This window comes from Anopheles gambiae, chromosome 2 (assembly GCF_943734735.2).
Source record: "Anopheles gambiae chromosome 2, idAnoGambNW_F1_1, whole genome shotgun sequence".
In the NCBI taxonomy this organism is placed as follows: domain Eukaryota; kingdom Metazoa; phylum Arthropoda; class Insecta; order Diptera; family Culicidae; genus Anopheles; species Anopheles gambiae.
The window spans coordinates 24,285,214-24,311,981 of NC_064601.1; the positions used below are offsets into that span (position 1 = coordinate 24,285,214).

The following is a 26,768-nucleotide window of genomic DNA, read 5'->3' on the forward strand; positions in this document are numbered from 1 at the left end:
CTGTGGATAATTTCCACATAGTTATGGCTCCCCTGGGGAGGTCTCCCGCCCGTAGTGGAATAAAAAATAATCTAAGAAATGAATCGCCATTCGTTGGGGCGATTGGTGTGCCGCGTTGGCGAGAGCGGTGCAGTGGGGGATTTTTTGGGCACAACGACTGCTCGAGAAGCTATGCTCGGTGCTTGAAGTGTGAGCATTGTCAGTGTGGCTGCGGCTGGAGGTTCAGGTTTCTGTTCTGCTCCTTACCTGGAGAGGCTACTTCGCAGGGCAGTGTAATCGTATCGCCGACAGCGAACTTGAATGCTTCCGATCTGGAGATGAATAGTGGTTCCGCTTTGTTGAGTATCTGACTAGCTGCTTCACCTGCGAAAGACATCGGGAAGAGTGGGGAAACCCATTAGAACGTGATTGAAGGCGTCAGTGCTTAAAGTTCGTGTGCATGGTTTAAGGCACCTGCTTTACTTGCAGGTGTGTGTATGTGTTCTTTTTGCTTCTTTCAAGTCAGGATTGGAACAAAACTTATCATTGCATTTTTAATATAACGAACAGATATTCAAGTTAACCACACCCTGCAGCTTGCGTGACCCATCCGAGCTAAGGTTGAGAGAAAGAGAGATATACTTTTCCTCAGATTGGCTTGTTCGGTGGGAAAAACTTTGCTTTCCTTGCACTCTCTTGCTGAATAATTTATACCCATTTTTAATTGGTGATATAAGAGGCTCTGAATAGCTTGCAATTGAGCTTGAAAAGCTCCTCACGGTCGTGTCGTTTTTCGTTTTCCGTTTTCGTTCTGCCCAACTCAAGCACACTCGCTACCCGGCTCTGTCTGGTGATACTTCCCCGAACAGAATCAGGCCATCAGAATTATCGTTCTTCTATCGCTTCTATTCTTAGCTCTGCTTTTGGCGTTTCCCTCAATCCCCATCCCAATCCCGCACGAAGATAGTTTTTCCAACTTATGCACAAAACCGGAGCTGCACTAACGAAGGTGGTCATCGTTCGCCACGATGTTCTGGAGGTGCTGGCGAAGCGATGCAAGAAAGAAATGGGCACGAGAAAACTGGAAAACTTTTCCTTTTCTTCCTCCCCGAAACAGTAAAGCTTTCGGTGAGGTTCTGAAATCTGATGCAATATCCTTTGCCACCAGTATCGGACCACATGCACCAGAGCCCCGGTAGCTAGCTGTCCGGCAGTCCGGCCAGAAGGAAAAGCTAGAGCTAGAGGGTGAATAATAAATGGCACTTGGCGAAAATTATTCATCCGAGCGCATACTCCCTCCGACGGGAAAGTTTTGGGCTCTCATATTAATTGGCCGGCTTAGTTTGGTGCCCGGTTGGCTTAGCTCAGGTCGGGCATGATTGGTGGGAAGCATGAGCAAGATTTAGCTGCTTGCTTTGTGGAGTTAGGTAGAAAAAATACTGATATCGCTTTATGCATCTCTTTCAGCGTGTCCTGTAGGACTTAAAGTTTCACGTTTAATTCAATAACAGCAAGTTAAAGTTCTTTTGCATTCGAATTTAATTTGAGCTAATTTCTTAGAAAATATTGGTGACACGTGTGTCAAAAAAACCAAATGAATACTATTTAACACCATCCCAAAGCGGAGCTGAACCCACAGGAAATGTGGAATCATCGCATTGTTTTACGACACACACACCCTTCGTCGAGACATTTGCAGAAGATAAATCTATTTATAACCCGTTTAAGTTGGTTGATTTTGTAAAAGATCCCGGTCGGCCCTGGTTCAACCACAGTCTCGCATACGGCCAGCAACACACCACACCGTCTAATGTGCCGAGTCGTGCCGAGCACACGGTGAGCTTCGCCCGAAACCGCACCACAGATGCTTCCTCCAGAGCGGCAAGAAGACACGACGCGAAGCACAACACTTCGTTGGCCTTGGCAGGCGAGTGTGGATTATAATTGTGTTTGCCATGCCATGACAGGTGGAGTTTTCCACCCGGTTTGACGCACCCGGGGTATCGGGTTGCTCACGAAGGCACCGGGATCAGGTTCATCGCTTTGAAGAGAAAACGCCGTACGCTGGTGAGTGGCGTGTGGAGCTATGCTCCGTTGTGGCAGCATCAGGCAGCAACATTACTGCGGGTCTGCGGATGTACCTGTTCCGGAAGGGTTTTGCGAAACTGCCTGTCGGTGAAAAACGTCGCTTTCAGAGCACGTCCTAAATGCGTCCCCAACCTAGCCCCGGCTGTCTCGTCAGGCGTTGGTGGCAGTAGTGGTAAGCACACAAATTACTTTACAGTGGCTTGCACCGCTTACATCGTTAACGGATTTCAACAGCAGGGCGCTAAGCCTGCAGGTTCAAAAGGTTCGCTCAATCGAATTTAGGGAATTTGGAGCGAAAGCTTCTTTTTTTTAGTGGTTTAGATTGCTTACTCACGCTCAGTAGGTGCATGATTAATGACAGTTTTAGGGTGAAAAAATTGAAGACATAACAATATCTATAAAGCAAACGTCAGCATGTTGCAATGGTTTTGAAACAATTGCATAATAGTGTGCTTATGTGTGATGATTTATCTTACTTTTGCTTCTATGAAATCCATATCCAAACTGAAACAAACTCCCATTCAACAAACTATCTCCCAAAGGACCGTAGGATGTATGGTGCTTCAAACCCCTTTCTTTTCTATTTGCTTGAGACAGCTTCACTCGGCTAACTTCATGGATTCCTTTTCCTTTAGGGTATTGCGAACTGTGTGAAGAGATTTGGTCCCCTTCTGCCAGTCGTGTTTGGTTTCTTGCTTCGATGCCGAAGATTGCAGAATTCAGAGTTTTTCCCAGAATTCCTTCACTCCGCAGCCCGTAGCCAGCGGGCATCATTTCCCATCAGACTGAAACGGGACAGGGCCATCGCGTCGGTACGCCGGTAGCATATGAAATGAGTGTCATAAATTTCAGAGCTCCCGTACTCAGGAGCCGTCCCAGTTGTTGCCCTTGGGGAATTGGCACCGAGTCGGTCGGTGTCGATTTTTTGGGATGGAGGTTTTTGAAGTTATACCACAGCCATGCACAGCCCGGATGATGTTTGTTGAGTTAAAGGGAGAACCATGCTAACCGCAAGAAGCAAATGAGCCACGAAGAATGTGAAATCGTTTTCACTTTCATCAAGCCTTCCGCACTCCCCTCGGGAGGAGTTGTTCGTGAGCTAATTTGGTGTCATCCTGTTTCGTAAAAAAAAAGAACGAGAAGGTAATCTAATTGCTGTTTGCTTTCAGTCACACGTGGAACGGTACTCCCTGCCATTCGTCTACCAACAAGTGCTCGAATGCAGCTTAAAACTGCTTTCCAGGCAATTAAAAATGAAAATTCTTCGATTTCCATCGTTCATAAGACAGCACATCAAGCTCAGCATCGCTCAAACGATCCACCGTACCGTACTGATTGTGTCGGCTCGCGCAATCGATGCAAAAACAGTGACAACCATTAGCTGCCTCTTGCCGGGCTCCACATGAACATTCCGTAGGCAATAATCATTTCGCCCTTAATTGTAATCGTTTAACCGACAGTTCCGTGGAAAAACACGGCTCCCAGCGAAACAATCCCGCTCATGTGTCCCCCGGCTGGTTGTTTGCGAAATTATGCAAAGCGGGCTCTAAAAATAAACATACACATACATGCTGTGCCACACAATCGTAAGGCACGGCGGAAAAGCAACCCACCGAACCATTTGCTTTCGCTGCGTCTTATTATGTCCTGAAAAGAGCGCTTTAACATCGTTTGCTCGCACAGCCATATGGGCCCGGGCGCTATCGCTTTCACCATCTGCTGTCGATTGAAGCTGCTTTTAAAATGGGAAAACCATACACCGTCGGCCCACGGTGGGTGGGCAGGAGTGAGAGCGCAGCCGAGTACTTCTGGGTGGGTGAAAGCAGATACTGACACTGCGAGGCAAGGGATTAGCGTGCCTGTCAGGTCGAACAGGGGGAGGAGAACGGAAAATAGTTTTCTAATTACAAAAACAAACATTACAAACACGTGTGTATGTGTGCCTGGGTGTGTGTGTGTGCACCAGTACGCTTTAATGTGTGTGTGAACATTTTAAAAGCTTTTCGCTATTGAATTTTTGCTTTGTTGCTCGTCGTCCGCCCGGCGATGCCGTTGGCCATTCGATTTTAATCAACCCGATCGTTGTCCACCCTCCGACCATAGGAAAGCGTTTCAGCCAGGCTAGCGATAGCAGGGAGACACACACACACACACTTACCGAGGCATGGCATGGAGAGAATTAAGCTTTTAACGAACCCGAAAGCTGACATAACCATTCGTAATGAGACATTTTCCTCGCTTCACCATTACGGGAATGCTGCCAGAGGGGGATAGAAATCCATAAGCGGCACAAGCGCTTTGCAACATCAAACGATGCTGCATCACTTCAGTGACGGCAAATGGCTTTCGTTCGTGTTCGTTCTTTTTTTTTACTTCTGCCTCTTGCACAACCATTTCCTACCAGCTTTCACCACCGCATTGCCTGACATTTAAAAAGTGTCGCCTGCGGCCCATACGCCAACTCCAAAGCCCATCACCATCAGCATCATCAGTATTATTACCCTCATCTGTGCTCCAGCCGTGAGACTCGCTGTCATTGGGCTGATGGGCATAATATTGTGCGCGACAATTCCCGTGCACTCCTTTTTGCGCGAAGCGAAAGCGTTATCCTCCAACTCTCACTCTCCTGATGAGTCTCCTAAGGCCAGCCGGCACGGCAAGCGGATTGAATTTGCACAAAGTTAGCAGACCGTAACGCGCAGGCATATGGCCGCCATAGCCTTGTGTGCCACACGCCCGAATCAGTCGCCCGGAAGGAATCTCAGGCCCCGACTGAGAATTGAATCATGTCTGGAATTATGAAAATTTTATTAACCGCTTAAAACTCACACATACACACAGAGTTGTGGACACAGGACGCATCTAGAGGTGCAATTAAGATAAAAGCTGCGCGAAGCGGCCGATGCAAACACGGGCGCTATTTCAGATGCTCGCGAGAGTGGATTTTAATTGCATTAATACGACGGTTTATGCTGGCGATTATCAGCTTCAGCCGTAGCGATGAAAATGCCCGGATTAAAGCTTGTTCCACCCACCGATTACCGTTTGGGGGTGGAATTGCGAAAAGCGATCAACATTTTTCCGCCAGCAACTAATTCGATGGAAGTTGTTAATGAGTCGCTAAAAAATGAGCTTGGGCGTGGTGGGTGGGTGTAATGCATTTTGCCAGCGGTTGGGTGCTAGTGCGTCGTAAAAATAGCGAGTTTTCTATAGCTCAACACACACACACACACACACAAGCAAGGTTCCGAGGGAAAAGTTATTTTCCTTCCCATTTTAGCGTAACCAAATTAATGCGAAGGCAGCGCAGGGTAGAGCGCAGGGGTCGAAAAATAAAGAACTGTCAGGTTCATGTACAGTCGCTGCACCCGTCTGGCGTGACGGGTCGTGTCAACGATAAATCAGCCCGTAAACGAGCCTGTTTCTTGGCACTTGCTCCCAGCCCAGCCCATCCCATTCGTCGTGCAATATTGTTCACTGGCAGCCGGAAATCATCCCCGTCCCTTATCACCGGATAAGACGCTGCCATGGCGTGGCAAAACATTGGGAAAAGCGTGAGGAGTTTATTCCGAGTTTCGCACATTCGGTGGCGGAGGACGAGGCGATGCCAGTGGTGGCAGTAGCCGGATTCCGCAAAATGTGGTTATCGTTCACAAAGTTTAATTATCTCATAAATTCTACGATATAATAATAATAAGAAGCGCGAAAATCGTTCCCACCCCGCGCCCCAAAAAAGATGGCAGCTAACAGTTGTGTGTATGCGCGCGATTTTTCTGCTCTTTTTCTTCCCGTTAAGCAGAGACGAGCGACGGGCCTTTTGTACGCGCATGAAGCATATTTTTATGCCTCCTTGACTCACACCCATACACACACCTCTGCTTTTCCTTATTCTGCCGTTGGCAGGTGTGGTTTTTCCGGACAAAACACGTAGCACCGCGCTCTGGAAGGGATGCTGTGAAGCACGACGAATGTTGCCTGGGGGGTGACCGTAATGATAGGTTCCGTTTCCCGTTCCAACCCCCACGCCTGTTTGGGGTACTTTCGGGCCATGCCGCGAGCTCTGCTGCCATGCGGTATGAATTGCCTAACTTCATTATATTTTAAATCTTCCGGGCCGCCCGGAAATCTCTTCCGGCCAGATGGAGATGGGACAGCCGAAAAACGTCCGCTTGCATGCTGCTTCCCGCAGGCCGGCGCTGCTCAAGCCGCTTAATCCTCGCCCGAGTCGCTGATTTGTGTAAAAGTGAATGAATATTTAAATCTGTGGCTGTGAGCGTGAGGGTTGGGAGGAAGATGGTGCTGAACGCGCTCGAGCCGCACTGCGAGCGTGTTGTGAAGTTGGGTGATAAGAAAAGTGTGATTAGTGTTGCGCGATCAGTGTAGGATTAGTGACTGATGAAGTTATTCTTGACCGCGATTGTTCGATAAGTAAAGAATAAAAACTGATTATTAAAATAAAAACCTTAAGGTTCTGAATTGATAAAAGAAGAAGCAAATAAAGATATTAACCTTAGAATAAGCCACAAAATTTGCATAAAACAACCATTGTATAAGAACGGAATCAGACAAGTGCCCGTTAATTGTACTAAACACATTGCCGTTGCTTCTTCCTCTTACTGGCGTACCATTAACGTTATTTATTCCCAGTTTTCCAAATACTTTTCCACCTCCCCTCCAACCTTCCCTCATATCTGCTGGGTCAAGATGGATAGTGTGGTAACAGCGTCATTGCCGAAAGTTGTCTATTCAAATGGAAAATGGAAACAGACGCAAACTGTGCAAAGCTGCGGATTAGCCGGATTGCCGACGTGAAAATGAAGTCAAAGCACCAACCCACCACCTTCCTTACTTCCTCCACCCCTTTTGTGGTATCGCGACTTCAGAATTCTGAAAGTAAAACAATAACAGCCCATCGGAAGCGCTTAAGCCCGGACCAAATGCGATGTAAAGCCAAGGGTGGATCAAGCGATATCAAAGAGCGTCTTGGTGGCGGTTACAATGAGCGCTTTAATGGCCTTTCTGGTGCCGGGTGGTTTCTGCCACCCTCGCTGGTGGTAGGAGAGGGATTGTTTTAAGTAGGATTTCGAAAAATCGACGAAAGTGGAGCATAGTTTGCGGAACAACAATAATTGCTCTACCGTTGCCGAAGCGGCTCCTGCTTGTATAGCGGGCGATATTCTTCAATAATAAAACATCGACGACAACACTCTCGAAGTAAGTGCCGACCTAGCAAACCCGCGTTCCCGGGAAGAGGCCACCCATACCTGCCACTGATCTCGTTTCCCGTTTGGTGGAAGAACGGTTCTATCTTCGTCTTCATCAGTAGACTATGAATGGACGTGAGATGATTTCTTGAATTGCCCTGAGAAACCCTCACCAGCAAGAATTCGCTTCAAAAAGAAACGATCTTCTTGAAGTATTGTAACAATCAATTCTACAATAAGTGATTTCACTTCTGCTGGCTGTACAGATCTCGAACCTAAGCGGACGGCAACGGTGACTTACGCTTTACGGAAAGGTGAATCGAGCAGAATAGAATCTCGGCAGCAGAATCCACCTGCAGTACTAACCCGCATCGATTCGGGAAGATCCGATCAAAAGCTTGCTGCAGTTGAAGCTCACTCAGCAAACACGGCAGCAAAATAACGTTTGACTAAATTGGAATTGGTCCTTCAACTGCAGGCACTTGGATTTTTGTGTGGCTGATTTCTGATGCAGCTTTCGCATCAACGTTTCATGAGCTGAATCAAATCAAAGGTTTTTGCTTGTGTGTGTGTTGTTTTTTTTGTTGCCTGCTTGTTCATATCACGAGGAAGCAGTCGTAGGAAATGTTGAGTTTGGGAAAATACGGATGGGATTAGAAATGTTCCACAAGCATCAGATGGCAATTGCAAAACGTATGGAAGAAAACATGTCTTGTCCGCAGTATTAAATCCGTTTGAACGACAAAACTCATATTTGTTTAGCTGAGTAGAAAAGCAATGAGGTATTTAATAATTGAAATATTCAACAAGGAGCAATAGTGACTCTATATTTCATCATCATTCTTAAACCGATTCTTGAACCGTTTGGTGTTTGAGGTTAACAATGTATCATCATTAGAGCCTCTTCCAAACTCAAGAGTAACAAGCATCCAAAACTCTTTAAATAAATTCTATGAAGCAATGTGATATGTTATGTGTGAGGCAATGTATGTGATTTAAAATCTGTACATCAACGCGGCTTCCAATGGAAAGGGGATGTGCAGATCTTTGTTCTATTCGCGCTAACTCCGTCAAAGCAAGTGTTTTAATTAAACATGTTAATTTCCTTCTAAATTCACGCACTGTCAGCGGTTAAACCTTTCTCCTAAGCTTCCGTGACCCGCACTGTCAGCAGTATAATTATCTCACCGTTTCCACAACTGCGAGCAGGCAATGAATTTGAAATCCTCCATTTCATTATTCATTATTTATTTCACACATTTGCTGTTCTTCGCTGTTGCGCTATTCGCTCCACCCGAACGCAAATGGGCTGCGGACGCTAAACTCCCAAACATCAGAAAATGGAGATCATAAGAATGAGGTGGCTCCGTTAGGGTGGGAAGCGGGGAAACAGCAGTAGCCAGGTGGGGAGGGAGAGAAAAAAAGGAGACCACACAGGCAAATCAAAAACAAGTGGACTAATTTTAATCGCATGTCACGACCCGGTGCCCGGTAGGCAAAACCGTGTCACGTTCTAATTGAAACAAAATATTCAAATGAAGCAACCACTTTTTCCCAGACGCACACGTGCAACCGCGTACACGCGTACACAGACACTCATACGGTATGCTAATTTGGATTGCTTTGAGAGGTATCTTCTTAGTGGGGAGGAAAAAATAAACCAGGGGAAAGCTGGTGGGTGTGTTTTTCATATAAATTAAATTGCTGAACATGCTTCGTTCGCATACTAGTTGCTGAATCTGCGATTCGTTCTGGTTATTTTTTCTTTTGGTTTCCTTTCGCAAACAAACCCAACATGCAGGAATAAAAGCGAACGCCGTAATAATAAAATAAAACTATTACAATTGTCGCATAAAGAACAATATCATGCATGATGTACACCATCCTGATGGTGTATTTTCACAACAAACTGAACTAAAACAACCAAAACTCTCCGTTCAACATTAAAAACCTGCCTTAACGAAGTGAAACCACAATCGGTCTGAACGATTTAAGACACCCTCCCCCCCTCTCACCATGTTTCCCGCTGTTTATGGCTCACTGCAAACCATGAATGTTTCAGTATTAAATTCTTCGTGGCTTACCGATTGCATCGCGGGATGCATCCTTCCACACCGCTCGCCGGCCCTCGACCACCGGTCGGGAAGAAATTTAAACGCAATGAAATATTTATATTCACGCCACGGGTCAGCAGATCGGTGCGGGTGGATTGAGCGGAGCAAAGTGGAGGAGTAAATTTAATTTACCATCCCCCACATCCGTGGCATGTTTCGGAAAGGGCAACGACAACAGGGCATCACAGAGTGCAGAGTGCAAAAAAAATCCCACCCAGCGAAAAGGGACCGAGCATTAAAATTGGCCTGGAAAGGCTAAAAGGTGAAAAGAAAATCGCACAAACACTGCATCGGAAATGTATGCACCGTGATTGCGGGGTGAGAGGTGGTTGACCGGTGTTTTTTTTTTCTTTCTTTCATTTTCACAGTAACATCAGCGATAAATCATGCATATTCATGGCATTTAATCAATTTATGATGCACGGCTTGCGCGGTCCGACCACACGTTGTGATAATTATAGCAATTAATATTGTTTTCATTGGACTTCTACTCATACACCGTCACCCTACGCTCCATGGACAATTGGCTGTGCATCAGTGCACATTTCCGATGCATTCCAAACGGAGAGAGTTTGTGGAACATTTTAATCGGCCAATATGGGTTAATGGTAAACTCACTGGTACTGGCGAGCTATCAATCCAGTTACAGCAAGGGACAACCGCTGGTCCATCGTGCCAGCGGCCATAGTAAACTGAAGAGTCGAATCAACAAAAGTGCTGCTGCTATTCACTTGCTATTGCTTGAGAGAGTTCGATTGGGCGGTGAATGGTAGCGTAAGAATAGGAAGTGCCAAAATGGTAGGGACACGTTCAATGTGACACAAGCACAACCCAAATCACGAAATGGAAACCGGCAAACACTGGTTGCGAAAATTCTATTACCAGCCAAACACCACACACAAGTACACCCATCTAGTCCCATCTGACGACAATTCAATTTGGTTCTGGCGGGATTGTGTAAGCGAAAAAGGACGACCAACAAAACCCACGACCACACTAACCCAACTGCTGCGAGGAGTGGTTGTGCAGATAAGGCCAGCTTCACTATCGGGAGCTAGCCCAAGTGCGTTCGGTTTTCGTTTTCACTCATCCGCCCGTCCTCTCCTTTTGTTGCTGGTCCTTGCTCGCTCGCCGCGTTTCGCTCAGTTCAGAGGAAGAGAAGGCTACTTCAAAACATGTGGCACTTAAAGTAACGAAGAAACCGTGGAACAAATATCACCACCCCGGTAACGGAAAGCTCGTAGAGCCTGCTTTGCTGCAGTATGGATTAGGGTTGAACATCATCCAACCAGTGTGGGAAGCGTTGTCTTGCGTGCCAGCGAAACAAAACCCACCACGAGACTCGATCGGTTCAGCATCGCGAAGCGGTTCGTTTCGATCGAGCGCTCGGCATTCTGCGTCGTTGGCTAGAGGATTATTTGCCCGCAATCATTTTCGCATTTTTGATTCTGCAATTCAATCTAGCGATGGAGCTCAGGCTCCGTCCGGTGGAGGGTATTGCTTCTGCATCAGTTGCTTCTGTTTATCTCTGCTGAGGTAGGAGCAGTGGGTTCTTTTCTTCTCTTGCGCTCCAGTACGGCCAATGTAGTGAACGGCCAATTCGTCTCACACCCACCGTCATAATGTTCAATTTATCATCATACCAAGTGGTGCTGGAGAAAGGTTCTTTAAAAGTTTATTAGTTTTGACTTTCTTTCTCGATTTTTGTTGCAATCCATACCGGTCGGATAGCAGGTGAAGAAGGAATTTATAATACTTGTATTTCTTTGTTAAGCGAAGGAAATAAATTAATTGATTTCTTTCCAGTTTCTTAGCGACCACAATGAAGCTGCAGTTGTAGCAATTGCACTCGCCAGGCAATCACAGCTTACCAGGTCGTTGCAAACAAGTGCTACAATATGGCCGCTGCTTTGTCGGGCTCGGGTCGAGCACCCCCTTCTCTGGTCGTTAGCTAACGGCACGCTAGCAGCGATAGATTAAGTTTACTTCATAAATACTTTCACTCGTCCAGCATTGTGCGTCCAGTAAAAACAAAACTTGTGTAAAGGAAGGGCAGGGAAAAGCAATCTTCACAATCTCCTGTATCGCTTGATGCCTTGTTAAAACTTTTCCAATAAAGAAAAACGGTAGCAAAGTGGAGTGAAATGGCAGCATCAAGCAACAATGGACAGCAAGAAGAAGAAGAAGAAAAGAGTAACAGTGTGCGACGCGAAACGGCAACTACATCTGATACCGTTTCTCGACAGTTGTTGTTCGTTTGGCAATCGAACCGAGCGGAGAAATTGCCATCCCTGGCATCTCGGTTCGTCCAGCAGCTGCAACACTAGAGCGAGGCAAAACCGCAAGCAACCGATGAGTGGAAGTTTTGTTCGACTTGTCTATCCGGTTCCGACTACTTAAGCGGACCGCATTCGACTCGGGCTACATGTGGATGGAGACGATTACTGCTCGAAGTTTACGGCTCGTGCTGGCCGTGGCAACGTGGCACCAGCGGTAACTTGCTGAAAGACTCGATTACTTTACGTCCTTTCTGCATCTTCGATCGGACCGATTGAGGCGCGTGGGGGAAACTTTCTCGAACACAGCTGCCAATGGGCCGTTATTTATTTTGGCTCACAGGTTATCGCTCTATCTCCTTCTATGCTCTGTCTCTCCCACTCTACTGGAGGGAGGGTTCCGCCTTGCTTTTGCATGGTGTGATCGATGCTAATTATTGGTCATTTATCTGCAACACAGCAGCAAATTTGCTGGAAATGGTAAGGCGTGAGGATGGGCTTATCATTAATAAGAGCCATCATTAGCGCAGGTATGATTTTCCCAGGAATGTATATTTTAGCTTCTAATGAATTATTTTTATCACGTCCTATTCTAGCGAACATGAGGTTAGAGGGAGTTCAATGAACCATTTAAGTATCTGTTGATCTATTACTTTTGCAGAAATAACTTGATACCGTGAAAATAACCTGCCAATATGAGCTTTTTTATATTTGTTATAAGTTCACTTTGGGCTTATTACGATATTGTTTTCAACAACAAAGAAATAGCTTTACTTAAAAGGACAGGAAGCCAAGCCAAACTAAACTGACACAAAATTATAAAATGAATCAAAACTACCCTGCATCACATCCGAGGGCACAAAATGTCACCGTAAATGTCAATCGCTAATGCAAAAGCTTCACCAGAGGTCACCCAGCAGTAGGGCTTCCCTCTGCCACTCCGACTTTCGCAGCCCATTGTTTCACAGTTTTAAGAATTTTAACAACCATCGGGAACACTTTCCCCCAGGCCCGGGCATTCCGCCGTCCGTCCAACGCAACAAAAAGGGCAAAGGGCGTAGAGCCGTGGCCCATTTGCAGATGTTTTTACGCCACCCGACATGCTCGGGTACACGAAACAATCGATGCTAAATAGCGCTAAAATCAGCAAGCACCTACCCGCTTCGTCCACAGCCCACCAGCCGAGTGGGCCTTGGGGTGCAATTTCATTGTCATGTTTAATGGTGCAATCTTTGCGCGAAACTTTGCCCAATTGTTTTGGCAGCCGTAATGTGTAGATCTGGCAAAGAGGACGCCAGGGAGGGATCCTCTCCTCTGCACATGAAGTTAGCAGTTAATGGGAAAAATGAGGGGCCAAGAATTTGCCGCTGCTTGCGCAAGTTTCAAGTGATCTCATAATTGATAAACGAATTTGTTCTCATTTATTCCCCGGCCGTGCAGGGTTCGTATTTTGTGCTTGCTTTTTTGTTTTATACCACCGAGTGGCAGAGAACTTGGCAGTGCGCCGTGCCATTGCTTGTCGTGCCTGTTGGGGATGAGTTATTTTTCATTTTCCAAATAGTTATGCCTCTCTATGTCGGGCTCATAAATTTTATCCCCCATCGAGTTCACTCATCTCTTTCCCTTCTCCATTCCCGTACGGTAAGGGCTTTGACAAAGTTGGATTACAAAGTTTGCATTAGCAAGCGTAGTACTGGGTAGATATGTCAAGAATGTTGCTGCAGTTTGGCTTCACCACCGTGGGACAGAGTGTGCTCCGAAAATGCATCATCCTGATGACTTTCCACTCGCACTTGGTTCGGTTTTCAATTTCCCTGAGCACATAATACCTCTTAAGCAAGCGAGCCAGAAAATATGTTCAAGATATGGGAAATCTGCATCCACGGTTGCATCTCTTCTTCTTGGTTCATGGTTCCCCCAGCTGGTAGTTAGGATTTAGTACCAAACCCTCTACTATTTATCTCGGCCTCGGGATGCGGAGCTTAAAACATTGTCGAACTTTTCGTTTCGTAATCCATCCCGGTGCAGGTACGAGCGGTTCCCTTCAGGGGAGAGCAAAAATTGAATTACAACTACTTCCGGACAAACAAAAACATATTTACATACTAAATTTGATATTTTATGCAAATGCGTACGTCTGTGTACTAGCAATAGTCAAAAGGACGGTACCATCAAAGTGCACACGACGACGACGACCAAGGTTGCTCGTTGCATCACAAAAGGGCAACGGTCAGTATGAAGTCTCATCCCATGACACCGTAATAAGGTCAAAGATGGAAGGGTTCATCGTGTGAATGCTCACTATCGCAAAAAGGGATTCGGGTGAGCCAATTTGCATGTAATTCCAATTCTTCCTCCTAGTATCATGGATCAATCGAAATTGGGGGGCCTTCTGGGGACAGGAGCACGACGTAGAAGTTCCTTTTCGTACCGTTTGCTCAGAAGGGTCTGCCGTAGCGGTGATGAGGGTGTTGTTGGTAATGCTGATAATAATTGACGATGAGCTAAGATGCGGACGAGACCTGCAATCTAAACCGCAAAGCACGCCTGCAGTCCTGAAGTTGAAAAAGGAAATGCTCAGCTGCTTTCCCTCCTCCCCCAGTTCCAATCGGTTCGCGCCAAGAATTTCAAACAGTGGGAAAGAGCGAAAAATTCCATCGCACCAAATAATGCCAACAATTCCCTAGTGGCAGTCGAAAGACCAATTCCCCCCAAGACTCGGCCGAACGATACAACAATGAAGCTCCTTGCCCATCGATCAGGGGATGGAGAAGGTGATGGAAACTATTCAGAAGAATGGTCATATTGCTTGAAACGCCAGGGCCGTCATTCCAATCGAGCTCTTGCGAAGAAGTTCGCAAATGGAACTACACGTGATCGTGATAAATTGTGAAGCACACACACACCAACAGGAGTAGAAAATGGCAACGAAGATTGATGTTCCCGAGGCCGACCGGACAGCTGGCAGCGGAAGTACAACAACAATAACAGCAGCAGCAAAAACTAAAAAAAGAAGCTCATCCAAATAGAGCAAAAGGGAAAAGTGGGAATCGAAAAGGATAAAGACATGGTCAAGGAAAGCGGTTCGGAAAATGGATGATCGAAAGATAGGACGCAAGCGGTCGCCGTCTTTAGCAGTTGCTGGTAGTCGCCTTTGTCAATGTTCTCCGGAGCTAGGTCGCAAAACCCGTGTGCAGGGAACTGCAATATACGAGCGGTCCCAGCTGAAGTGAATGAAAAAATGCTTTATCACTTAATTAAGATCATAAATGGACGATCTGGATGGAGCGCGGGGAGTGTGAGATGCAGGGCAGGCAGGAGTAAAGGGAAAAAAAAGAATACCGTTCGACGACCGGTTTGACGACGGGTCACAGCGATGATGGCCGCAGCCGGCGGGCGCAATGTGCCGAACGAGGCGAGAGAAGCATTTTAAATTAAATTCCACTCGCATTTAACAGATAAGATGGAAAGCACCGCGGGGGATGGGAGCGAAATAGAAAGGAGCGAAAACGAAAACTACTTCACCACAAAGATGGTGAGTGGGGGGGTTGGTCGTGGTCATCTGACCGAACTGACGATTGGCGAGATGCCCGAAAATGTATTTCCACGAGCTGAAGGAAAATGATTCCACAGCACACATACACATGCACACGCCCGCGTTCGGTGACACAATCACGCTGGGATGTTGAAGATTTCGGCAACAAAGCAGAATCTGTCAACGGCAACGCGAGTCAACGGGGTTGAACACGAACGAGTCGCCAGCTATTTCAATGTCCTGCAAATGGGGTTCCTTAAGATCGGTGTGAAGTTTTGCCTTTTTATTTTTGTCTTTCTCCGGCGAACAGCAAAACGGAAAACCAACCCTTCAATGAGGGGAATGAGGAGGAAAGGAAATCATTGAACCGGACATCATGCCAACGGGCTCGAAATGGGCTCGCGTTGGCAAGGCGCTACTTGCTTCTTTTGTTGTGCGTGCTCGAGTGAAGGGATACGATGTGCCTTCATAACAGGCAATCGCACAAGGGGAAGCACACGGTGTTTCTTCGGAATCTTGCCGGTTCCAGGCGTTGCCAAAGGTGGCAGGTACTTGGATTCGCTCGACTTAGGTTCCCGATGGGAATGGGTGTGTTCCGTGCAAACGCTATTGAGCCGGGGTGTGAAGGGTGCACTTGGTTGGGATTGTCAATCTTAAAGGGTTTATGGCGCTGTGGAGCGTTATATGGTAGTTTGAAGTATTTACGAACAGCAAACAAGCATCGAAGTACGAGCTGTGGAAAGCACAAAGGAGGATAATGTTACAAATTATCTTTCTCTTACATGCACCGTTGTCAGCACGTCTAAATTTAGCACATCGGCGTAGAAAACTGTGATTGACAGCCTTCACACAGTGCATTCAGCTAAAGTGGGATTAAATTCTCGTTACGCCGCGCTTATCATGCTCATCTTCCTCGTCCTCTCTAAATCCGATGTCGATCTCGATGATTGTGATGTCTTCATCACAATGTCTACTTCTCTGTAACTACATCTCCACCAACAAGAGTGGACCTGTTCGCTGGTCTACAGTTACTGGGCACGCTAAGTGGAAAAAAGCGTGTGAAATCTGTCACTTTCCCACCGTCCGACGATCTGTAACCTTATCAGAGGCGTTCCAGGAAATTCGAGGAGGAGTACTATGTATTCGTCGGTCAGTCTGTGTTCATTTCACGCCGCAGCAACTGAAGAGATTGACAGATGTATTCGGCAGAATGTTGTAATTGATCGAACAACGAGCCTATTTGCAGCCGTGTGTTGACAGATGGGGAAGAAAGTATCCTAATGAAAAAAAAACACATCCATCTTGCAAAGGGCAAAAGGCAACATTAAACATTTGTAAGCTGTCATACTACACGCCCTTTCCTTGAAAACAATGCTCAATAAATCATTATTTCCCATCAGCTTGATGGTTCAGATGTGTCTTCCGATGAATCAGGGTTGAAGCGAAAATATCTGTATCTGTAAAACTTTTCTTTTTATTTAATATTAAGGATATTAGTGTCGACTTAGGACAACGACCAATGCTGAGAAACAAGAACCGGACGGGCGAACTAGTCCCGTGTATAAAATAACTCGTTTCGATGCAAACTTTCGCCCCGACACTATCTGCAATCTAAAGTTTTCGTCCGCTTTTGCCCTTTCCCAACGTCTTCCATTCGCTGGCTTTGGTTGATGGTGCTGCTGCTGCTGCTGCTGTTGCTGATGATAAACTTGTGACGACCGTAGCGACATTGGAGCATGATTAGATAACGGAACGTTACACCGACCGAACTTCAGTTTCTCTATTGCATAATTCTTCCATAAAGCTGTTTATCTTTGGCTGTCGTTTGTTCGTTTTGTTTTCGTTTTTCAGAAGAAACATTCGAGACTTACGCTTTGTTTCGCTTCTTAACGCTACTCCTAGTGTTTGAATTTTCTTGTTCGGTTTTATTAACAAGTTTGCTCTCAAAAGTAGCGCTGTAGTTGCTTTTGCTTTTAAATTAGTATTTTCATTACGCGAAGCTTCCCACTCCCAGCCGGCCAAGGATTACAAAACGAATTCGTCCGCGCCGCCAAACAACATTCGCGCTTGACCACTTCATCCTGCTCATAATGGGCCACAAATTCCACTTTATCATCCCACCTCACTAAGACATCTAAGACCGGAGGACAACGGCGCGGGGATAACATTTCCGGTAGCACAAGCCACATCCGGCATCGGGGACACAATAAATTGAATTATGGTCCGCAAGATGGCACCACGGTGCCGTCCACCCGGCCCCGAAAGTATAATCCCACACCAAAGATTACGCGCTAAATGGTGGATCATTTTTCATCTCACTTAACCACAGTATGTGTGTGTGTGTGTGTCCGCGAACGAAATCCGAGCCCTCTCTTGTCCCTGACCACTCTTTCCGGCCGGTCATCTCTTCCCATTGAGAAGTTTCTCATCGCGTCGGTGATTGTGTGGTTTGGGGGACAGCTTTTTGCTTGACCGGTCGGACCTGGTCGCTAATCGTGTACGGCCCCAAACTTCCCGAGCCATACCAGCGGCGTGTAAACATCATCATTACGACGATAATCGTATCGGATGACACGAGACCGGCCTACTAGCCCTTGTGTACGATACCATCGGGGAGGGGTGAATACAACAAAAAAAGTAAAGAAAACGGAAAACGACAACGACATGGTGGCATTGCAATATCCCCACCCAAACTGGCCAAATGTCGTAAGGGATATCAAGACATGAAACCGTCGGACACGCTTGTAATGATTCATTTATTAACTCCGCTGGTCCTTCCGGTTGGAGCCAGTTCCGCGTTCCCTTGTATGAGCCAGCGGGTGTGTGAGTGTGTGCGTGTGTGTGTGTCTGTTTATCCGCATGTATGAGAACCTAAAGGCAGTCACCGCTATCGGAGCCATCGGCTTAGCTCGGGCTGGGAGCGAGTTTTCGCTTCGCTACGTATTCGCTTTCCCAGCAGCAAAAGTTTCACATTTTCATCATCATCACCATTATCATTATCATTGGCATGATTGCAACAATCCGCAGTGCTGCTTTTGCTCCTCTGGATTCGAGTGTATATGTGTGTGTGTGTCTGTCTTCTCTCTTTCGTTCCGCTGCACTCACTCCTTGTTTGCCTTCAATCTGGCTCGGTGTCGTTAATGTTGCCGTAGCGCCGTACGGGGGTTTCGGTAGCGTTGTAGCATTTTGTCAACCACTTTGGCTCAAAATTGAACGCGTTGGCGAAGGGTGAAAAGAATACACAGGAAAGGAACAAAAAAAAATGTGCTCAAGGCGTGAAAATAAAACGGTGGAAAGCAAACTTTCCACACTGGCACCGGTAACCGTTACGTCCCGGGACGACTCCCATGAGGCGTGGGCTACACAATTTGCTCACGAATTTGTTTGACTAGGACAGGGGCCCTTGTGTGCGGGCGGTCCGGGAAAAAAAAACGGAGAGCAGGGAGGCAGATTGTTGGCCACCTTTTGCTACTTATGTAATTATCGTTCTTTACGGTGAACGATGTGAGCAATGTTTTTTGGGGAAGGATTTTTTCCGGCTGCTTGAGGGAGAAAATAGTGGAAAAATGCTGGAGCGTGAAACAACAGCAAACCCGGCCGGTCAATTTGTTCAAGTCGCCATGAAAATGACATTTCCACTGCGAAAGCTGGGGCGGGGTAGAAAACATCTTTTTTCTTCCCCTTCTTCACCGCTCTCTCTGTCTGTCTCTCGCTCCCTGCTATCCTTAGCGCTTGACAATATGGTTTGTGCGACCCGCACGTGCCTAGCAGCGCTCCGGGACGGAAATCATCCGTCATCGCTCGAAGGGTTCGCTTGGGCAGGCGGCGAACGTCCGGCAGGAAAAAGCTAACCGTGCCAACAACAAAAAAAAAAGAAGGAAAGAAAGCAAGCCCCTTCGCTACATTAATTTATGTTAGCCACGGCAAGGAATGTGACACGAAGCGAAGAACCTTCCCCCTATGGAGCACCTACCTGACCACGGCTACCGAGCGTGTGCTTTATTTCCTTTTCGTGCGTCCGTGTTTGTCGTCGAAAAACGTCCCAAAATTGGCAAAAAAAAATAATGAGAACGTCTTCTGCCACCGTGGGGAAGGCCACCGAATGGAAATGGCCGTCCCAATCATCATGATTCGGTTTTGGCCAACCCAACGAAGAAGTAGCAGAGGGATAGGTTTCTCACTGTTTGTGTTTCGTTTTTATTTCTTTTTTTTGTAGCATCTCCTCCCGGGAGTGAAGGAAAGTGATCGTTTCTCGGGGCTGCCTTGAGAGCTACCACAGATACAGCATTCCCCTGTGGCCACCTTGCTTTGCTGCACTCACCTTCACGCACACACGTACACGCGTGGGTAGGAGTGGAAGGGGGGGGGGGGGGGAGGCCAACGTAGGTCCGAAAATGGGAAAATGGGAAGGATGGTTTTCACGTTTTATTTCCTAATAAACTTTCGCCAATGAAACATAACCGGTGGTACGTGATTCGCTTTTCGGTGGGAGATAGGGCGGGACCGCTTTTACTGCTTTATTTTTAATGAGATGGGTGGGTGCCGAAAGGGAAGGTTCGTGCGGGACGCTGTGGCACCGTGGCTGTCCTGTGCACATTAAAAACCATCATGCTCCGGGCGGGCACGTACGCGAAAATGATTCGCGCGAAGGGTGACACCGAACACATAAACCATATGGGAGTGCCGCCACCGCCACCGCCGCTTTCCCAGGGGAAAAGGTGAGCTAAAAAGCTTTCTCTACGTAGAAGAGGAAGAGGAAGAAGATGAAATCTGCACCGCCGACACACCTTTACACTTTGCTGTCTCGGTTAACGGCGGCCGAAGCGGCGTGGAGTGAAGCGATAAAGAAATAAGAAAAAAGCTGCTGTACACAACCCACACACACAAAATGTTTGAAAATATTTTAAGCGCCAATGTTCCCCCGTTTCCCCGGCGACATGATAAGCGGTTAGGCGTAACATAAATCGGTCCACTTGCTTCGCGATACGCGCACGCACACGCATCAGCATTCTTCCGCGAAGGTTCGAGTGGGGGGTGAATGTTTAAAGCAATGGCATTTTAAGCGTAAATTACAATGCAAACCATTATGCGAAGGTGCTTCGCCTACATCCTCCCCCTTTGTGCAGGCGTATGCTACACCGTGCAGGCAAGTTAGTGTGTCGTTAAACATATTGCTCATTGCAATTAAATTATCGAGGTAACCTTCGGTAGCATAAATTCCGCGACGAAACCATATTTGCTCGCAGCGCGAATTTCAGGATCTCGCTGCCGCTCAAACGGTTCGATATAATTAAATGTATTAAAGGCAGGTTCATGCTAACACCGATCAATATCCTCGATCAACACACAAACACATAAACACACACACACACACACACACGCTGAAACAGCAAACTAGTTGACGTCTTGTGAGATGTTGATTATGCGCAAGGTGAAATGCAATTATCCACTTCCCACACGGTCGTGTCGTGTGTTGACCGTGTGCTCGATCGGCAGGTGTAAATTTCCCATTCCCGCGTACCTGCGTGGGTGTTGGGCGGGTGGGAGTGGGTCGCATTTGCATCTCTTATCGCATCTTCCTTACCGCAAGCGCTGCAGGCATAGCTGACCACAACCACGACGATGACGACGACGTCGACGGTTGACGATAACGAGGAAGCGAAACGGATTACTCTGGGTGCTGCAAAATGCGTTATCGTAGCAGTGCAAGCTGCACCTTACGGCTGCGTGTGTACCGTGCGACAGTATTGACACACATCTACACCGTGAGTGGTGGTTTACGGTTCGATGCATTGATTGAAGCCATGCTTAGGCACCTGCCATGCGAGCAACGCGCTCGGTTGTTTGTTGGATGCACTTTAATCCTGTGCGACAGTGAGTAGCCTCTTAGCCAGCAGACTGTAAAGCAATCGATTGTGATAGTTGATGTTTTGATATGGTTTTTTTCGTCTTCAAAACGTCCTTGCATTACGTTTTAAATCCCGCTTGAAAGAGCGCTTCCTTTCATCGCGGCATATGTATGAAGCTTCAGGATGGTCCGTATGGTTTACCATTCCCTTCGAACAGGCCTTTCAGCAGCAGCTCGAAACCATTCAGCACGGACCGAAAATGGACGCTCACCGGTAGAACAAATTTCCGGGTACTCGGGGGCAGAGTGGGGAGTCCAAGGGGCAACCGGTAATTACGGAAGCCGCAGCTTCACCGTTCTGCAACCCAGCACGGCATAAAATATTCATATGCAATTAAGTAACGGTAGCAAACCATTCATTTGCCGGCATTTCATCCCGTCTCGCTTCATTCCCAGGGATGCAGCATGGTCCACCATTATAGCTTTCGCCGCTACCGGGCAGGATGCGTTTTTGAAGGCATTTCGGTTTTGCTGCTCCGCCCAGGCATACTGGGCATATCCCGTGAAACGTGATGCAGCACTACTCACTGCGGTGAATGCTCAGCATCCAGCACGGAAAGGGAATCAATTAAAAGCACATCCCATATTCCCGAAACGGTCGCTAATCTGCTACTCGGATGGAGGGGGGGGGGGGGGTTTCCCCGTCTCGCTTGGGATGCTTTTACAAACGTCAGCATTAATCAGCGGAGCGAACCTTTGCTGCGGGAGCAGATCTGTCCGCTTTCCTTCTACTTACCCGGGACGTTGGAGTGTAGGGATGCGTGTGAATGTGTGTCTTGTTTGTCTGCTGCCGCGTGGATGATCGCCTGCCAGAGAATGGGTCGGGTGCGTTTTGGCACGCATCAATATTGCAAACGGTGTTTGAGGCGGTGAATAATTACCGGGTCGTAAATCTCACACTTTGGATGATGGCACAAAACCCACGTGAACACACATGCTCTGAGCTGGTGTATGTGTGTGCGACTCTTTTGAGGAGCTGCTGGCTGACAGTTGACGACATGAGTGACACGAGTACTTTGCAAATAGTCCACCCAATAGCTTATTAGCAAATGATACAGTCATCCAGATGTATTTGATAAGATGGTGAAGATGAAACTGCCCAAGGTTCACAATGAACACTCAAACTTCAAAACTTTTAAATAAATGATATAACAAATCATTATATGATGATACATCTTAATCTACTCTCGCGCATTATATATCTTTGCGTGATTAAATGGTAATTCATTGTCTTCGCAAAAATAACAACGTTGAACAGAAATGTTGTGTATGGCAGGTTAACGGCACTATACGGTTTTGGACTTTGACCACGTTTTTACTAGAATTTGCAATCGCAGCACACTATTTCGCAGTCTATCAGTATAACTTCACTGACGTATTTGACTACAACAAACGAACTCGGTGCTTCTAACAGCTAGTTGTTTTGTTTGTTTAGAACATCTTTCTTATTTTTTCTGAAGATATATTAAATGTTTTGTGAAAATAAAAAATTAAATGCAACAATCAGCTGATCAATTTGAGCTGATGATTACTTAAATAGTTCTCACAAACCACAACACCCAATGAAATGTTGTATTATAACATGACATTTTCTTAAATAGTTTAAACGATAAAGCAGTAAGTTGTAAACTTAAATTTACAACATCTCTTTTGTCGAACGATCTGCAAATGGTGTGCTGTTCTGCTTTAAGTAAAGATTCAATCTTGCGTCATCAACAATCATTTCCAGGATGGGCATGGAACGCTGATTCTGCTAGGGTAAGTTTCTGCCCACGTACTAAGGGCATAACACTAATTCGCCGGATCCGAACAACCCACTTGGGAGAAGTTTAATGCTCACACACACACACACACACACACACACACACACACACACACACACACACCCTTGGTAAAGTTCAAAGAAAACTTGCGATGAGCGTGAACATTGGCAGAAAAGAAGGAGAGTCTGCAAACTGTAGACAGTAGCCGCGGTAGCTGGAAGGCACTGAAAACGCAGCGCCATTTAATTGCACCCCGCGAAACGAACCGTAACGATTTGCAGCGAAAAGTTGGGTTACAGCAGTACATGCAACGTGACGATTAAAACGAGTCGCCTTCGGTGCGCCCTTGCCACAAACCAGATTAACTTTTCACGCTTGCTTTACCGAGACCCCAGTTGCCAGATTGGCACCGGTCCCGTGTGGGCTCCGTCACGACCGGAGAGGTAAAATTAAAAACTCATTAAATATCTTCGCTGTGATCATACTCATCAATCTCCTAATTGAATGAGCACAGTTTCCTTGTGCGCAACGTGTGCGCATAAAGATGCTTCGGTAGGCCGCCTGGAGATGGCGCCTGCTTGACGGATGGGCGTCGGCAAAAAAGGCGCGTCTGCATGTGCGGAGAAAAGCTTAGGAAGAGACATTTGTTGCCGACCTGGTTCTAATGCGCTACCATACTCACACAAACACGCACATAAACTGTGCTAATATAAAGCCGTGAACTCGCCCACTTCAACCTTCATTTTACACTGCTCAACCAGACAAACGCTTCATTCCTAGCCGTTCCATAGTGTGTGTGTGTGTATGTGTGTGGGTTGTGCAAAATCACGACAGCAGCGGCCATGTGAATGAGCGATGTTGAATTGAATATTAGTCACCGGGTGGCAGGCCGCGAGATAGCGCCGCGGCTGATAGCACTAACGACACTGTCATAAAATATTCGGGACAAATTCACGTCCATCAAGGTGTCAGGGCGCGAAATCACTTGCCCAACCAACCCAATTCATCGCCACAACCAACAGTCGGTTTGGTCCGACGGTGGGAGATCGGAGTGGAAGGGTGTATAACATTCCGCCTGAAAGGGTTATGAATGTGAATTCAAAGGACTCCCTCGTGATCGCATCACTCACGTCGTACTAGCGTTTGTTCAACCACCTCCCCCGTCCCGCACGGGGCGGCCTGGTTAAACGGCATGTGATGACAGTTTTGATGCAAACGAGCCAAACGCGAATTAGTGCGATGAATGGCGTCGGTGGCGTCGGGCCAGCCAGCACGATTGGGAGTCTCGAGGGTGGCATCGTGTCAAAATTTATGGCAAACCGTTTGTGGCGGTCGCTTTTTGGCATGTGTCAAAGCTGGTTAATTTTGATGTGGCGCGATGACGGGTTTTTTTGCGGCAAAATAATTGCTTTTGCATGTTGGCAAGTGATATGGGGTTGTTTGCCGATTCGATTGGATTCGTTGTGGATGAGTTGATGGACTTAATTGGATGGGAGCTTTTTCTATTAAATGGGATACAAGTTTAGGAATCGAACCCATTCCATTGTTAGCGTTGGAAGCCTTCAACAGGGATTTAAAGACTAAAATGTTAAACAAAGCCCTAAAAGGTGGTAGAGATGTATCAGCTGGTACTGCTGTGCGCCTGAATCTATGCAACCAACTCGGCTGTTGCAGTTGTTTAAGCTTGTTAAAAGTTTCTTTACCGTGTTTGATGTTAATATCGTCCGTTGCACGAGCCAGTGTTAACAAGCCGTCGAATGTATCTATTAATGATCGTCTGTGAACGTTGTTCCATCAACTAACCCGTCAGTTAATGTCCCTCTTTATACGTATAGCTTGAGCCGCTCGCATACGGTTTGCCAATTACACCGTACATCCAACCGGCCGAACAAACAAGCCAGCCACCGTGTACATCATTTAATCATACACCGGCGTAGAAAGATGCCACTTACCTATTCTAATATTTACAAGCATGTGTGTCAGCAGCACGGCAGCGACTAGCAACAGGTGCAGGTGGGACCGGGGATGGTAGATGGTCCTTCCGCGAATTTTCCACCGGCTCGCCGCACTGTCTGTGCAGGCCGGCTCGGGTGCGGAAGGCTTCGTACTGCGCGTGCCATGTTCGTGTGCCTGTTCGTCCTCCACCTCCTCGCCAGCACTGCCGTTGATTCTGCTCTGCGCTCCGCTCCATCCGCTGTCCGTTGCTGCCGGTGCCGCCCCGCGACCATCCTGAGCCGTCGGGTCTTGCTCCACTGGTTCGCACACTGCCGGCGCGGCGGAAGCGGCCCCGAACCGCCGGCGGTTGTAAACTTCCATCCTGCCGCGTGCCACGCCCCGACTCGCCCGAGAATGGATTATTTATGCTGCGCACCTGCTTTCGGTTTACCTGCACGACCGGCGATCGTCACCTCACCTCGGCTATTAAACGGGGTCCGTGATTTGTTACCTTTTTCACCCACTGATTTGGTGCGTTTTGCCGCTCGCCACTAATGTAAATGTAAGCATTTGTTGTGACGTGCTGTTAATGGCGGGGAGGAAGAAGGGAGACCGGCTCAAACGGTCATAAAACTTACTAACTGCGAGCGGCACGAGGGAAATCGTTTTGTGCCCGGTACACTATTAGCCTATCGTCGTCACACGCGCTGGGGAGGAAAAAAATCAGCAAACACAACTCAATCACTGTGTAACACTTCTATTTTGGCCTAGCAAATCAACATTCCTAACCACTGCACACCCACAAACACACACACACGCACAAACACAAATCAGCTAGCGCTTTGGCCCGGCACTTCCGAAGCCCGTCGCAACATCGAAATGGAAATCCATCACCATCTGCTGGAAAAAGAAAGACGTTGATAATCCAAATGGGGTGTGAATGGCACACAGCCTCGGGCTGAGTAATTCAAGGTGAATTCCGCACATAAACACTATTCGCCAGCGGTCGGTGGGGGTGAGGTTTGTTTTAGCCTTAAACAAACTACTAACGCACACGGACAGTCCGTCGGGCAACAAGGGCAACAACAAATCTCCGCTCACGCTGAAGGCACTGCGCCAAACCGCTGTTTGCCTCGCCCGGACCACGAGTTTAACGACCAAGAATTAATGTTTCTGTGTGCGACGGTCGTTGCGAGGGCGTTGGCGCATTTGTCGTTCTTGCTGCCCGTTTCCCCCCCCCCCCCCCCCATCAGCGCTGAGAAGGGTTTTTGGTGATGTTATTCACGCGCCAGCAAATCTAATTGCTCTACTCGTTACAATCCATTTCACATAAAGTTTCCCCGCGGCAAGGTGGAAAGTGATGATGCGGGGAGCAGGAAAGGAGAGCACAATGACTAAGCTAGCAAAAGGGAGTGGGAGTGAGAAGAAAAATACCAACCAAAAAACGAACAAAAAACAAAAGGTTTTTGCTTCAGCACTTTTGAGCCCTTCTCCGTTTTTGGATCCTTTCGTCCTTATTTGCCTTCCGTCGCATCGTTGCTCGCTGTAGCCTGCTGGCAGGGAGCTTGCGCTGGCTGTGCGATTTTTCCACCCTTCAGCACAGTACGCTGCGCGCAAAAAAAAATGAGATCATTTTTGGTTGAAAATTTCATTCGTGCGCGATTTTTCCGCAGGCCACACGGAAAACAAAACGGAGTGGAACAAACCACCGAAAAAAAAAAACAACTAGAAAAGGCGAGCGAAAGGAAATCAGCCAACCCGGTCCAGATTTTTCTCACATCATAATTGGTTTTCCTCGGTTTGCTTTCGGGTTGCGCGGGGCCTGGTCGATGGGGAGGCGCGGTGCCCTGTGAGCTTGTGTTTGTGCTCTGCTTCTTCACGTTGGCTGCAACTCGCTGTTAGTGCCCGGCTGCAGATCGACCCGCTCATATCAACTGCTCAACGTCCAAGTGCAAATGGTCTGGAA

At 47.2% G+C, this 26,768-nt stretch overlaps 1 protein-coding gene across 5 annotated transcripts in view; it reads right to left on the bottom strand.

Annotated features, from left to right (window-relative positions):
* The window catches only part of LOC1273332 (hemicentin-1), a 96,679-nt gene that overhangs the window by 37,119 nt on the left and 32,792 nt on the right, over positions 1-26,768 (bottom strand). For 3 of the 5 annotated variants that reach the window (XM_061643728.1, XM_061643729.1, XM_061643725.1), the window contains exons 2-3: positions 24,820-25,702; positions 247-363 (exon numbers count right to left, since the gene is read on the bottom strand). In XM_061643728.1, the coding sequence (XP_061499712.1) occupies positions 247-363; positions 24,820-25,183 (481 nt within the window). In that variant the 5' untranslated portion in view covers positions 25,184-25,702. Of the gene's footprint in view, positions 1-246; positions 364-24,819; positions 25,703-26,580; positions 26,741-26,768 lie in introns of those variants that run through there. The other 2 variants (XM_061643727.1, XM_061643726.1) reach the window with 2 other exon arrangements.